This window comes from Manis pentadactyla, chromosome 4 (genome assembly GCF_030020395.1).
Source record: "Manis pentadactyla isolate mManPen7 chromosome 4, mManPen7.hap1, whole genome shotgun sequence".
NCBI lineage: Eukaryota > Metazoa > Chordata > Mammalia > Pholidota > Manidae > Manis > Manis pentadactyla.
Window position 1 is genome coordinate 6,936,012 of NC_080022.1, and position 13,896 is coordinate 6,949,907.

Genomic DNA, 13,896 nt, shown 5'->3' on the forward strand with positions numbered 1-13,896 from the left:
CCAGAACGAGTAGCTGGGGGTGCCTGGAGGTCACGTCTGGCTGGCCGCCTTGCAGGGTAACTTACAGGGAGACTGTAGGATGAGCTACTAGGCTCCAGATTTTGGCACAGACCTGTCTCCCTTTACAGAGGGCAGGGAGGGACCCATGGGGTCGGAGAAGAGCAGTCCTGGGATCTTGCCTTTACCTTCTTGTCAGTGTCCTGCAGGGGGACCCCCAGACTGAGGCCAGCCCCCACCCACTTCCCAGCTCCCTGGGGGCCCCCTGCCTCAGCCTGACCTGCGACTGTCCCTCCCAGGAACTGTGGCACCGAGCCCAGTATGAGCCGCTCTTCCACATGCTCAGCGATCCCGAGGCCTACGTGTTCACCTGTGTCAACCAGACGGCAGAGCAGCAGGAGCTGGAGGACGAGCAGCGCCGGCTGTGCGACATCCAACCTTTCCTGCCGGTCCTGCGCCTGGTGGCCCGCCAGGGTGACAGGGTGAAGAAGCTCGTCAACAGCCAGATCAGCCTCCTCATCGGCAAAGGTGCGCTGCATGGTCCAGGCTGCCCTCCCCACCCGGGGCCTGCCTAGGCCTGCCCCTGGGGGCCCCACGCTGACCCCCGCCTCCTGCCTCTCAGGCCTCCACGAGTTTGACTCCTTGAATGACCCGGAAGTGAATGACTTTCGCACCAAGATGCGCCAGTTCTGTGAGGACGCGGCCGCCCACCGGCAGCAGCTGGGCTGGGAGGCCTGGATGCAGTACAGCTTCCCTCTGCAGCTGGAGCCCTCGGCACGGAGCTGGGGGGCGGGCACCCTGCGGGTCCCCAACCGGGCCCTCCTGGTCAACGTCAAGTTCGAGGGCAGTGAGGTGAGCCCGTGGCTCCTGCTGGGGGCACAGTCCCATTTGTTGCTTCCAGGCTGCTGCGCACATGGGGGACACGTCCTCTGTGAGACATCGCAGTCATCCACAGGCCCCCAAATTCACTCTCCCCCCAGTAGTGTCAGGTGGTATTTGTGTGGTACACTGTGCATGCAAATGTTCCACCAGGCAAGTTCGTCAAAGCTGAGTGACCAAATGGCCTTCGTTCATTCAACAGATATTTGAATGTCTTTGTCAGACCCTGTCCTCATAGAGTTCACATTCGGTGGGCAGGGGAGCCGGCAACCCCCGCCCACCGCGCCCCAGAACTCTCTGGGCCCTCAAGAGGGCTGACCCACCCTCCTCCCTCTAGGACAGCTTCACCTTCCAGGTGTCCACCAAGGATGAGCCCCTGGCACTGATGGCCTGTGCTCTCCGGAAGAAGGCCACGGTGTTCCGGCAGCCCCTGGTGGAGCAGCCTCAGGACTACACGCTTCAGGTGAACGGGAAGCACGAGTACCTGTACGGCAGCTACCCACTCTGCCAGTTCCAGGTGAGGGGTGAGGTCTGGGGGGCTGGGGAGAATTGGTCCTTTGGCCCTTTTGAGCCCAGCGAGCCAGGCCTTTGGGGATCACAGCAACAGTGTCCCCTTACTGACTGGCCCTCCCCATGAGCACAAGGAGGGTTCCACTTTCAGGAGGCGGGTGGGCACAGGAAGAGCCAGCAAGAGAGGTCCCTGGAGGTCTGGGGTAGGCAGTGGGCAGCAGGGGGAGCCCCGGGGAGCCAGCTGTCCAGGGAATTGGGAGGCTGCCCCACCGGCCACTCACTCTGGCCCTCATCTCAGTACATCTGCAGCTGCCTGCACAGCGGGCTGACCCCCCACCTGACCATGGTGCACTCCTCATCCATCCTCGCCATGAGAGACGAGCAGAGCAACCCCACCTCCCAAGCCCAAAAACCGCGCACCAAACCACCCCCCATTCCCATGAAGAAGGTGAGCTGATGCCTTCCTCTTATTGTCCCCTCCATCCCTTCCGTCCACCTGTTGCCCAATCCTAGAGCCTATTGGGCAGCCCTTTGGGCTGGCAGTGGGTCCAGGGCCCCCTTGTCTCATGCCCCTCGGCTGGTCAGTGTTGAGAGTTGGGGCTCAGATTTGGCAGCCATATGGCTAACGTGCTGCGTGCAGGTGCTGAGCTTCCTGGGGTAGCTTTCAGGCCCAGTGCTCAAGCTGCCCTTCTCCTCACGCCCCTCCTGCTCCCTGCACTGTAGGCAGACCTCCCAGGCCTGCAGAACACAGCGGGCTCCTCGTAAAGGATGGGGTGTGGGCAGGCACCTGAGATCGCCATGAACCTGCAGCGCTCCCACCCCATCCCGCCCCACCCCCGCCACCTCTGGACTCTTCCATCTTAACGACCCTGCTTCTGCCCCTACTCTGCCCCAGCCCTCCTCTGTGTCGCTGTGGTCCTTGGAGAAGCCCTTCTCCATCGACCTGGTCCAGGGCAGCAAAGTGAATGCAGACGAGCGGATGAAGGTAGGGGTGAGATGGTGCAGGGCTGGGGGTGCCGAGCCACGCCTGGGGTGTGTGTGTGTGTGTGTGTGTGTTCTGCACAAACAAGATGGTTGTGGCCTAGAGGGGTGGCAGAGGAAGAAGGGGGTGTCACACGAAAGCCACATTACCCAGCATCCCTGCCTGGGGTAGTTGTGAGCTGCTTCAAAACAGGAAGAGGGGAGGGGAGCAGGCTAGCCGGCCAGAGAGGCTGATTCGTAGAAACCCTGGCCCAGCAAGTTCTGGGTATAGGACAAGTGGAGGTTGTGGGGCCAGGCCCAGACCAGAGATGTGGGAACCACAGAGTCTGGGAGGTAACAGGCACAGAAGAGGAGCCATTCCAGCTGGGCCAGTGGCTTTGGGGCTCCCGGGGACACTTGGGGGGGTCATCCAGCATGTTCCCCGACGCTGCAGCCAAGCCCACTGCTGGGCTCTTTCCCCCCGATCCTCAGTCCTTAGGACAGCCTGCGAGGTGCATGTTTCATTGCCTCATTTGTGGGATGCAAAGCCTGGGTCCCCAGAGGTTGGGTCTCCTTGGGGAGCACTTTTGGGGGGTAATTCTACAAGCGGGCAGATTTGGGCTCCCTGGCAGAATCACAGAGGACTGCAGGGAGGCAGCTTTTGGCCGGGCGATGAGAGCTGTACTGATGGAGTTGGAGGCAGTAAGGCCAGGTGTTCAGGAGGCAGTAAATGCCTCCCTGCCTGCTGGGGGCTCACACCATCGAAGCAGTTGGGGGGAACCCTTGCATATTAGAGCTAGGAGGGCCCCTGGAACTCCCAAGCCCTGGGGGGGAAACTGAGGCCCAGAGCAGGAGAGCGACATGCCCCGGGCTCCCACAGAGTCTGGGGAGCCCACACACAGCTCACAGTGCCCTTCCCTTCCCCCCATGGCCACTTGTCCCGCTGGGGCAGCCTCCCATTCCTCTTCGTACCACCTTCCACTTGGGAAGCGGGATTCAGACCCACGTAGAAAAAGGACATCTCTGGATGAGATGTGAGCCTTAGGGAGGTGGGAGAACCTGAGGGGGGACCGGGAGCCTCTGCCCCCTGCCAACCTGTGCCCGCACTTCCCCAGCTGGTGGTCCAGGCTGGGCTTTTCCACGGCAGTGAGACGCTGTGCAAGCCCGTGTCCAGCTCAGAGGTGAGCGTGTGCTCAGAGCCCGTGTGGAAGCAGCGGCTGGAGTTCGACATCAACGTCTGTGACCTGCCTCGCATGGCCCGTCTCTGCTTTGCACTTTACGCTGTGATCGAGAAGGCCAAGAAGGCTCGCTCCACCAAGAAGAAGTCCAAGAAGGCGGTGCGTGGGCCGGCCTGCAGGCTGGGGCGGGCTTCCGGGAGCCGGCGCACTCCCGCTCGGCCCTCCGGCCCTGCAGCCCCGGGCCGCTCCCAGTAGGCACTCAGCCTGGAGACCAGGGCCCAAGGGGGCCTGCGGACCCCGGGCTCCCCACCCCTCTCACTGGCCTCCACCCCTGCGCTGTATGGCTCTGGGCTCCTGGGCTTGTGAGTAGAGTGACTCGGCGTATCTGGGCCTGGGCCTTTGGTCCTTTCGGGAACCTGGAGGTGGCTCTGTGGGGTGGAAGGGCATGCACGGTCCCCTCAAGGAGCACAGTGGCCTGAGTCAGCAGCTGGCGGGGAGGGAGTGGTGGTTGGGCACTGAGTCACCAGGCCTAGGATGTGACTGGCCATTGAGCCACATTGACTCACCCGTAGCTGAGCTGGGCCAGCTTTCTGGGGCCGATGTGGTTGGTTTTGGGGGTTTCTCAAGATGCCGGGAATGGGGAGGCAGCAGGGAGCTGATGGGGCGGCTGGCCTTCCTGGCTTCCTCACAGCAAGTCTGGGTGAGGGCAGGGAGTCCTGGGCGCATCCTGCAGACGGGCAAATTCAGGGTTCTGGGTGGATGGCCCTGACCTGCCGTGTTCTCTCCCAGGACTGCCCCATCGCCTGGGCCAACCTCATGCTGTTTGACTACAAGGACCAGCTCAAGACGGGTGAATGCTGCCTCTACATGTGGCCGTCTGTCCCAGGTGGGCCCAGACCCAGAGGGAGACGCTCAGGGGAGTGGGGTCCGGGACATGGTGGCATCTCCCATTCCTGTGTCTAGATGAGAAAGGGGAGCTGCTGAACCCCGCGGGAACCGTGCAGAGTAACCCCAACACTGAGAGCGCCGCCGCCCTGGTCATCTGCCTCCCCGAGGTGGCCTCCCATCCTGTGTACTACCCTGCCCTGGACAAGGTCGCTGAGGGGCTCCCTTGCCACCTGGGGCTGTGGGGCTAAAGATGAATCTCCCTGACCTGCCTCTGGGGTTCCCCAGAGCACGCAGTGGTGGGCGCCCATGACTCTAGAATCCTTAAGTGCCCTAGAACAGGGGTTCTCAACCAGGGTCCATTTTGCTCCCCAGGGCACTTTGGGTAATGTGGAGAGACACTTTTGGCTGTCACAGCTGGTGGGAGTGACTCCTGGCGTCTCTGGGTGGAGGCAGGGTGCTGCTAAGCGCCTTACAGTGCACAGGACGGTCTCCGTCACTAAGGGCTGCAGGCCCACAGGGTCGGGAGTACCAGGTTCGATCACCACTCTGGGGACCTGCCTGGGCCAGGCCCCAGGGCACCACTGAAGGCCGCTGCTTGTTGCAGATCCTGGAGCTGGGGCGGCAGGGGGAGCACGGTCACTTCTCAGAGGAGGAGGTGAGCAGGGTCGCGGGCGAGGGTGTGGGGTGCACGGCTGGGCACCAGCCCTCACCCATCCGCACCCCCCAGCAGCTGCAGCTGCAGGAAATCCTGGAGCGGCGGGGGTCGGGGGAGCTGTATGAGCACGAGAAGGACCTGGTGTGGAAGATGCGGCACGAGGTCCAGGGGCGCTTCCCCGAGGCCCTGGCCCGGCTACTGCTGGTCACCAAGTGGAACAAGCACGAGGATGTGGCCCAGGTGCGTGGCGGGGGAGGGGCCGGGCAGGGGGCGGAGCCTGGGCGGACTGCCGCCCGCCTGACTGCCGGCCCCCCCGGCAGATGCTCTGCCTGCTGTGCTCCTGGCCCGAGCTGCCTGTCCTGAGCGCCCTGGAGCTGCTGGACTTCAGCTTCCCCGACCGCCACGTGAGCTCCTTTGCCATCAAGTCCCTGCGCAAACTGACGTGAGTGCCACAGGCTCCCTGCTTCTTGGATGGGTGGCTCGGGCCCGCCTGCTGCTCCTGGGTACTGGGTGGGGACCGAACCTCGCCCGTCAGCCAGCTTGGGTACGGCCTCGTCAGACCCGTCCTAGGCCGTGGAGCCCCACGCCCCAGCAGGCCTCCCTCCTCTGCAGGGACGATGAGCTTTTCCAGTACCTGCTGCAGCTGGTGCAGGTGCTCAAGTACGAGGCCTACCTGGACTGCGAGCTGACCAAGTTCCTGCTCGACCGGGCGCTGGCCAACCGCAAGATCGGCCACTTCCTCTTCTGGCACCTCCGGTAGGTGGTCGGGAGGGCTGTGGGGGGAGGGGCCTCTCACCTGGGGGCCTCACCCTCCCACTGGCCCCGGGGCTCACCCCTCTCTCCCTCCCCCAGCTCCGAGATGCACGTGCCCTCGGTGGCCCTGCGCTTCGGCCTCCTCATGGAGGCCTACTGCAGGGGCAGCACCCACCACATGAAGGTGCTGATGAAGCAGGTGAGGCTCAGGCGTGCCCCCGCCCCGCCTGGCTCCTCTGCGAGCTGGCCCCGCCCCTCTGAGCCACCTGGGCGGGACTGAGGCTCAAAGCCCTCCCCCTCCTGGCCCAGGGGGATGCGCTGAGCAAACTGAAGGCTCTGAACGACATCGTGAAAGTGAGCTCCCAGAAGACCGCCAAGCCGCAGACCAAGGAGCTGATGCACCTGTGCATGCGCCAGGAGACCTACCTGGAGGCCCTCTCCCACCTGCAGTCCCCGCTCGACCCCAGCACCCTGCTGGCTGAAGTCTGGTGAGCCCCAAGCCCTGGAGGGCCTCCTCCTGCCCCCCACCGAGGTCTGCGGAGGGGCCCCTGCTGAACGCTCTCTGGCCTGGCAGCGTGGAGCAGTGCACCTTCATGGACTCCAAGATGAAGCCCCTGTGGGTCGTGTACAGCAACGAGGAAGCCGGCGGTGATGGCGGCGTGGGCATCATCTTTAAGAACGGCGATGGTGAGCAGAGGGCCTGGGGGAGGGAGCTGCTGAGGACCTGGCCTCCCTGCACCTTGCTCTCGGGGGACCCTGGGGTACTCCAGGAGAGTGAGCTGAGAAGATGGGGTCCTGGGACTTTGGGGTCTGGGTATGGCTGGGAGTGGAGAACCCACCAGAATTTCATGCTTTTCCTTCCCGCTGGCTTCACAGACCTCCGCCAGGACATGCTGACCCTGCAGATGATCCAGCTCATGGATGTCCTGTGGAAGCAGGAGGGGCTGGACCTGAGGTGAGGGGCCTCCTGACACCCTCTTGTGCCTGTGCCAGGCCTAAGCCCCTGTCCCTTCGGAGGGGTCCTCTGTCAACGCTGACATTGCTGCCTCTGTCAGAAAAAAGGCTGTTCTAAGAGCAGGGACCAGTGTAAAGCGAGGGCCGGGGGCGGGGGCGGGGCCTCAGGGCCTGGAGCTTAGCGTCTGGCTCCACTGTTGCCTTTGCCGCAGCATCTCTGGCCTCCTGCCTCGTCTTGGGAAGCAGTTGGCATCTTCTTCCAAGCCACCTGGATTTCGCTGTCTGAGCAAATGCGAGCTCAGCCAACGTACTCACTTTTCCCTCTGCACCTTGGGTACTGATACCAAGCTCTCCAAGGAACCCTCCCCAGAGCCCCGAGGGCCGAAGCCTCCTCCCCAGCACCTTTCTCCTTTTCAGCTGCTTGACGAGCATGTCCTGTGGCTATTTTGGGTGTCTTGCTCTTTGGGGGTCAAGCAGCCTCAGGCACAGCCCTTGACCACATTGTTTCTCTGCCCCGCTCCCACCTGGCTAGAATGACCCCCTACGGCTGTCTCTCCACTGGGGACCGCACGGGCCTCATTGAGGTGGTGCTCCACTCAGACACCATCGCCAACATCCAGCTGAACAAGAGCAACATGGCAGCCACGGCCGCCTTCAACAAGGATGCTCTGCTCAACTGGCTCAAATCCAAGAACCCCGGGTAGGTTTCAGGCCCCAGGGACAGACACCTTCTCCTCTCCAAGAGGTGTGGTTTGGGAGCCACAGGTAAGGGGAAGGACCTGTGACATTCTCTGTGGCTTCTGGCTCAGCTGTGTACGTGCTGGGCTGGGCCAGCTCTGTCTTCCCATGTACCAGTTAGCTATTGTGTGTGACAACCACCTGCGACTTGGAGACGTAAAACCACCAGTTATTATTGGCTCACAAGCCTGCAACCTGAGCGGGCTCAGCTGAGTGGTTCTGCTGGAGTCACTCATGAAGCTACTGTCACCTGGTGGCTTGACTGGGCCTGGAGGATCTAAGGTGGCCCCAGCCACATGTCTCTGGGGTCTCCCCTCACTGAGTATATCAGCCAGGGCTTCCTCACGTGACCATAGGGAAGGTTCAAGAGCTGCAAGGTTAAGGCCTAGGCTCTGGAGTGAGTCCAGCAATGCTTTCTCCATGTTCTGTTGGTCCAAGCAGGTCACAAGGCCAGATCCTAGGGGAGGGGACATAGGCCCCACTTTATGGTAGAAGTTGCTGCAAATGGTGTGGCTGTCATTTTTAATCCGTGCTCCCCACATGCAGGGAAGCCCTGGACCGAGCCATTGAGGAGTTCACGCTCTCCTGTGCTGGCTACTGTGTGGCCACCTATGTGCTGGGCATCGGCGACCGGCACAGTGACAACATCATGATCCGGGAGAATGGGCAGGTAGGGCAGCACAGGCACTGCCACCTGCCCTCCTGCTCAGCAGAGCCCCCTCCCAGCTTCCAGTCTCCCCTCCCTCCCCGGGGTCCTGTGGACCCAGCGCTGTCCTGTCTCCTTCAGTCTGTGTCCTTCCCTCTCTACAGCTGTTCCACATTGATTTCGGCCACTTCCTGGGGAATTTCAAGACCAAGTTTGGAATCAACCGTGAGCGGGTCCCATTCATCCTCACCTATGACTTTGTGCATGTGATCCAGCAGGGGAAGACGAATAACAGTGAGAAATTTGAAAGGTGAGGGCGGCCCTCGGTGCCTGGGCCCGAGGCAGGGTGCAGGGATGATCCTGTGTGGGGAGGCAGGCTGGGTGGGGGGGCCAGTTACCAGGCTGGGGGCCGTTTCCGGGGCGGGGGCAGGCTGGTGCCGCCTGGCGAGACCGCGAGCCCGCCTTGCCTGCAGGTTCCGGGGCTACTGTGAACGAGCCTACACCATCCTGCGGCGCCACGGGCTGCTCTTCCTGCACCTCTTCGCCTTGATGCGGGCAGCAGGCCTACCTGAGCTCAGCTGCTCCAAAGACATCCAGTATCTTAAGGTAAATGCCAGGGCAGTCTCAGCAGCCCAGCGTCCCCAGGCCTGCCTCCGAGCAGCTGGTGTGGTGGGCCCTGCAGGGCGCTCCTGGCTCCGTGTCTAGATAGCCCAGTTCTGTTGTGCTGGGGTCTCCCTGCGCCCACCCTCTGGTCCTCTACAGGCTTTAGGTGTTTCCAATTCTACAAAAAGGCTGGATGCCATGCAGCACTTCCTTCCCGCGCCTTTCCGTTTGTGAGAAGCTGGGGTGGGCATTGAGCACCAGCTGGAAGTCCCTGCCGGGCATTCTCCTTGGTGCCCAGTTGCTGCACAGCAAAGCTGCTGCCTGCCTCCTCCCACTGGAGTTTTTTTTTTTCCAGTGGAGAAGGCGGCTGCCTGTCCACCCGTGGGCTTTGGGGCCGAGCCCTTCTGGCACCATCTGGCATCTTACCTTGAGGGTGGGTGAGGTTTGGGAGCAGCAGGAAGAGCTTTCCCCAAGGGATGTTGCGTGGCCTCTTCTGTTCCCCCTCACGCAGTTCTCTTACGGTGAATTTAGAACACCCAGAGGGGCTGCCTTAGGGAGCAGGGCCCAGGCCTCTCTGTGCTGAGCTCACTGCTTTGGTGATTCTGCCTCAGGACTCTCTGGCGCTGGGAAAAACAGAGGAGGAGGCTCTAAAGCACTTCCGAGTGAAGTTTAACGAAGCGCTGCGGGAGAGCTGGAAAACCAAAGTGAACTGGCTGGCCCACAACGTGTCCAAAGACAACAGGCAGTAGCAGGTCTTGCCGTCAGCCTTGGGAACCAGGCTCCCTCACTGGCCTTCGAAGCCTAAAAGCCTGACTGCACCCCATGGGAAAGAACCTACACAATTGCCTTTTGTTTACACTGGTTATTTATTTATGACTTGAAATGTTTCAGGAACCAACAGCCATAAATGGAAGCGCATCCTCTGTGCAGGGATGGGTGCTGTCCTGCGGTCCCGTCAGGGCCCTGGGCTCGGAAGGGGAGGCACTGCTTTGAGTGTCTCACCAAGGATTGTAAGGCCCCGTCTTCCAGCTGGTGGGTCCGCGCCCAGCAAAGAACAGCCTCCCCACCCGGAAGCCGGTCCTCCTCTCAGGCCCCTGCTGGACTGCACGGGTCTTGGGGCCAGCAGCTCCTGGTGCCCACCATCCAGACAGGGTGCCCGAGCCCCGGTTCTCCCCTCCGCCCTCGTGCTCCCCGTGACTGAGTCCTGGACAGCTCCCAGGGGACGCCTGGGTATCTCTACGTTCAGGGATTCTTGCTTTCCTTTTTTAAAGTGACTCTGGGGTACGGGAATTCGCTCATCTCTCTGCTGTAAAGCAATTTTGTTTGCGGGTAAGAAAAAAACAGCCAAACTACTTAGTGAACCTCTATGGCTCAGGACATCAGCCTCAGCCCCAAAGTCTACTATATACTGGTCCTCAAAACACATTAAAAAGATTTGAGCTTGACTTAGCTCACCCTGGTTATAAGGCAGAGGCAGGTGAGTGCTCTGTGCAATCGTCTGTAATATGCCTCTTAAGGAAGGAGGTACCCAATTTCCTCTTCCGAACTCTCCCCCTTGAGAACCTGCTGTAATGAGGTACCAGAGTGGGACAGGGCTGTGGTGGGACCTTTTCAAGATAGTATCTACCTTGAAACCATTCAGGCTTAGCATTAGGCAGTTGAGGTGCTCTTGAAATGCAGGTTCCTGGGCCTCTCCCAGTCTTCTAAAAGCCACTCTGGAGATGGTACTAGGAATCAGGGCTTTTGGAAGCCCACAGGTGATCCCCATCTATTAGCAGCTGACTGGGGCCCGTCAGGCTACACTGCTGACCTCAGAGGCCTTGCAGGCCCAGCAGAGCCAGAGTAGCTGCCTCTCAATAACCCAGGTGCCATCTTTCTTCTTTGTAGCTAGAAGCAGCTGTGAGGTGCCGTCCAGAAGCAGTCGGTGCCACCAACCACACTCTTGTCCCCAACCAAGTGCTGAATCCATTAGCCCCACCTCAGCTGTCTGCAAATAGGAAAAGCCGAGTGTATGTCTATCTGTTATTTATTTGCGTGAGTCTGCTTCCTGCGTGGGCAGCGCACTTTGCACATACACAGCAATTTCTGGCTTGGGTGCACAGCCTGTGTGCCTGGCAAGAAGAAATCTTTTCTATATTTTTAAATCATTTATTGTTTATAGGAAAGGCAAGTTCAACATAATTGATGCAGGTTGAAGACCAGCACTCTGTGAACCTTGAAATGAGAGGTATAAGCAGATTAAAAGAAATAAAAGCCTTCTTATGTTATTTTTCTCGGCTCAAAAAGAAACGGGATTGTAGGAAGAGAACAAAAACAAGGTCAAAGAAACAACATGCTCTCCCACGGGAATTAGAACCAGAACTTTATTGTAGTGTATACACTTTCCGACCTATCAACATACATGTCTGAAGGGTGATTCCATGTGGCACAGCGCGAGCACGCCTGGTGCCTGCATTTGCGTCTATCCATTGTCTACACAGAGCAGCTACGGTGACGGTACAGGGAGGGCAGCCACACACAACACGGGACAGCCGGCAGTGTCCTCGAAACTAGCAGTTCTGATCAGAGAACAGTATTCAAAATTATTTTACCCCGATTTTAGAAATCTAAAATTTTACATGTAAATTAAAAACAAAGTGCTGTGGGGTTAGCTCATGACAGTCCTCTCCTTTTCCTTCCCCACAGCGTGAAGCGGCTGGGCCCCTCGCTACTACGGTGGGCTTGACCCACGGGCTCTGGGGAGGCGAGCATGGGCTGTGGGGGGGAGTCTAGCACAGGCTGTCTGCCTTCAGGCCTGTGTGTCCTTTTAACGGACGTTCTAAGTACAGATCGCTCAGGTGTGACGCTGTCTCCAAACCAAGTGGTCAGTTTGCCATCCACACCATCAAATACATGCTCCACCAGCGAGGAAACGTGCATCCGGCAGACATGAACCCCACAGCTGCGCACGGGGAGCCCAGATTCCCGAACAAGGGGCTGCTGGTCACTGAAGGAGTGCAGCGAGAGGCCAGATTCCCTGGCACCCCACCCCTCCGCAAATGAGAGATGGGAAGAATCCCAAAGGAGAGCCCTGGCCACTTCCAGCCTCCAAAGAGGGGTCCCTGATCCGGCCCCCCCTACTGTGCAGCACAGAGAAATCCCTGCCCCTACCTGCCCCGGCCACACACCCAGAGGCCGGGGCTGTACCGAGCAGGGCTGGGGCGGGGCAGGCCCCTTCTCCTTGACTGTGGGGGCAGAGGCTGAAGCCCACGGGGTCTCTCCTGCGCTCAGTGTTTTCGACTTCACGTTGCACTCCAGCCCTCGGTTATGCCGGCACAAAGGACAGGAGAGATCCCAATTTATGTACAAAATATTAAAAAGTCAGTTCATCATCTACATGTTAACCCCATTCTGCCACTTTATACATGCACTAGTTCAGAAAAAATAAAAACTCTTAGAAAAAAAAATCAAAAAAGAAAAGGATGAGCAGGTGGGAGTGAGCAACTTCACCCGACGGTCCCGCATTCAGTCCTCGCAGCAGCTCCACGGCGGCGGGTGTGCGCTCCTCCCAAGACTTACGAGAGGTCAGGCGGGCGGGGGGCTACGGTCCTACACGGAGCACAGGCAGATGGTCAGCGATGGGGAGGGTCTGCGGACCTACTGGCCAGAATGACTTTGTACATCAGGGGCCCTCGGGGGCGGCATGGCGGGATGGCGGGGGTGCCCGCAGCAGCGGGCAGGGCAGCGGGCGCTCAGTAGCTGAGGGTGGAGTCGTCCCACTCCAGCTGCTGCGGCCTGCTGGCGCTGGGCCGGTCCCCGCGGGCCCCCTCCTCCTCCTCGCTGCTCTCCGACTCGGCGCTGGTGAGGTCGTCGTCCTCCTCGCCGTCCTCGCTGTCCCCCGCCTCCTCCTCCTCCTCCTCGCTGCTGGGCTGGTCCTCATATGTCTGGCAAAGAGAGAGTGCCTGAGTCCCGCTCCAGTCATTCGGCGTTGCCCACCTTCCCGGAGCCACAGAGGAAGCCCCCGTGTCAGCTCCATGTGAGGGGCACCGGCTGACGGCAGAAGGCATCTGGCCAAAGACGGAAGGGACACAGAGGTCTGGTCCTGCCACAGGGCCTGTGCACACAAGGAGGGCCCATCTCTACACTGCCTGGGTGGCACGACCTAGATGGCCTCTCTGAGCCTCAGTTTACCCACACGGAAGAGAGAGACACCTGCACCTTGCACAGCTGTCATGCGGCTCCCACGGCCTTTACAGCACATGATGTGAAGGCGCTATGGCCACGGTGCTTCTCTGCGCGGCCCTGGCCTCAGGCCTGGCCTGCAATGGTTTGTGGTTGGGGGGTCACTGTCCAAACCTACCTCCATAGGGTTCACAGTGATGGTCAAGGCGGAGTCGTCCCAGTCCATCTCGTTCTCCTTCCCGGAGTCCTGGTCCCGCGTGGCTCGCCTGTGAGCAGCGCGGATCCGGAACGCTCCCAACACGACCATGAACACCAAGAAGCTGACGCAGCCCACGGCCACGACGGCTGCAGTGCCAGGGACGCCTGAAGTGGGATGGAGAGGTGGCTGCAGCGCCGAGCCCGACCCAGGGCCACTGTGCCGCGCCCTTTGGGTGCACACAGCATGCTTCAAGGACCCCCAAAGGACGGGAAGAAATAACAGAAAGGCCCAGCACAGGCTTCAAATCCCGGTGCGGCCCCTTACTTCCCGGTGGCCATTCTGAGCAGGCACTGGCCTCACAGCAGAAAGGGCGAGGGGTGCCCGTCAACCCTGCTTGGAGGCCTCAGGACTTATCCACGCTGCCCTACCTGCAAACGGGTGGGGCTTGGCCAGGTTGTGGCCCGAGAGGTCAACGAAGGCATGGTGCTCAGGGTGCACGAACTGCGGCTGGGCAGCCAGGTAGCTGGCGTGTTCCACGGGGTTGGCCGTGTGGATCACATCCACCTGCAGCGAGACAGACAGGCAGCCTGAGTGTGTCTGTGAGACAGGATGCAGTTCAGAAGCTAACAAGACCAGCACTACTCGAAGTGGCCCCCAGATCAGTGTGGTGAGGGATGAGCACACGACAGAAAAGAAGGGTGAGTGCTTATGCCCTAACACTCCGATATTGTCATACACCCAAGATCACTGTTCTAATCGTTTTTATTTTTTGAAG

The 13,896-nt window shown here is 60.3% G+C and overlaps 2 protein-coding genes across 17 annotated transcripts in view; one reads left to right on the plus strand and one right to left on the minus strand.

Moving 5' to 3' along the window:
• Positions 1 to 11,028, plus strand: part of PIK3CD (phosphatidylinositol-4,5-bisphosphate 3-kinase catalytic subunit delta) — a 70,904-nt gene extending 59,876 nt beyond the window's left edge. For 8 of the 13 annotated variants that reach the window (XM_036925249.2, XM_036925254.2, XM_036925253.2 and 5 more), the window contains 21 exons: positions 297 to 525; positions 620 to 849; positions 1,214 to 1,393; positions 1,685 to 1,834; positions 2,282 to 2,371; positions 3,462 to 3,683; positions 4,314 to 4,410; positions 4,488 to 4,618; positions 5,017 to 5,067; positions 5,140 to 5,307; positions 5,388 to 5,509; positions 5,680 to 5,823; positions 5,920 to 6,019; positions 6,130 to 6,308; positions 6,395 to 6,507; positions 6,697 to 6,775; positions 7,307 to 7,474; positions 8,059 to 8,182; positions 8,323 to 8,468; positions 8,632 to 8,764; positions 9,373 to 11,028. In XM_036925249.2, the coding sequence (XP_036781144.1) occupies positions 297 to 525; positions 620 to 849; positions 1,214 to 1,393; positions 1,685 to 1,834; positions 2,282 to 2,371; positions 3,462 to 3,683; positions 4,314 to 4,410; positions 4,488 to 4,618; positions 5,017 to 5,067; positions 5,140 to 5,307; positions 5,388 to 5,509; positions 5,680 to 5,823; positions 5,920 to 6,019; positions 6,130 to 6,308; positions 6,395 to 6,507; positions 6,697 to 6,775; positions 7,307 to 7,474; positions 8,059 to 8,182; positions 8,323 to 8,468; positions 8,632 to 8,764; positions 9,373 to 9,510 (2,994 nt within the window). In that variant the 3' untranslated portion in view covers positions 9,511 to 11,028. The remainder of the gene's footprint in view (positions 1 to 296; positions 526 to 619; positions 850 to 1,213; positions 1,394 to 1,684; positions 1,835 to 2,281; positions 2,372 to 3,461; positions 3,684 to 4,313; positions 4,411 to 4,487; positions 4,619 to 5,016; positions 5,068 to 5,139; positions 5,308 to 5,387; positions 5,510 to 5,679; positions 5,824 to 5,919; positions 6,020 to 6,129; positions 6,309 to 6,394; positions 6,508 to 6,696; positions 6,776 to 7,306; positions 7,475 to 8,058; positions 8,183 to 8,322; positions 8,469 to 8,631; positions 8,765 to 9,372) is intronic. The other 5 variants (XR_005032619.2, XR_005032620.2, XM_036925256.2 and 2 more) reach the window with 5 other exon arrangements.
• Positions 11,029 to 11,106: 78 nt separating this feature from the next.
• The window catches only part of CLSTN1 (calsyntenin 1), a 74,477-nt gene continuing 71,687 nt past the window's right edge, over positions 11,107 to 13,896 (minus strand). For all 4 annotated transcript variants that reach the window (XM_036925260.2, XM_036925262.2, XM_036925263.2 and 1 more), the window contains 3 exons: positions 13,550 to 13,685; positions 13,101 to 13,285; positions 11,107 to 12,684 (listed from right to left, as the gene is read on the minus strand). In XM_036925260.2, the coding sequence (XP_036781155.2) occupies positions 12,493 to 12,684; positions 13,101 to 13,285; positions 13,550 to 13,685 (513 nt within the window). In that variant the 3' untranslated portion in view covers positions 11,107 to 12,492. The remainder of the gene's footprint in view (positions 12,685 to 13,100; positions 13,286 to 13,549; positions 13,686 to 13,896) is intronic.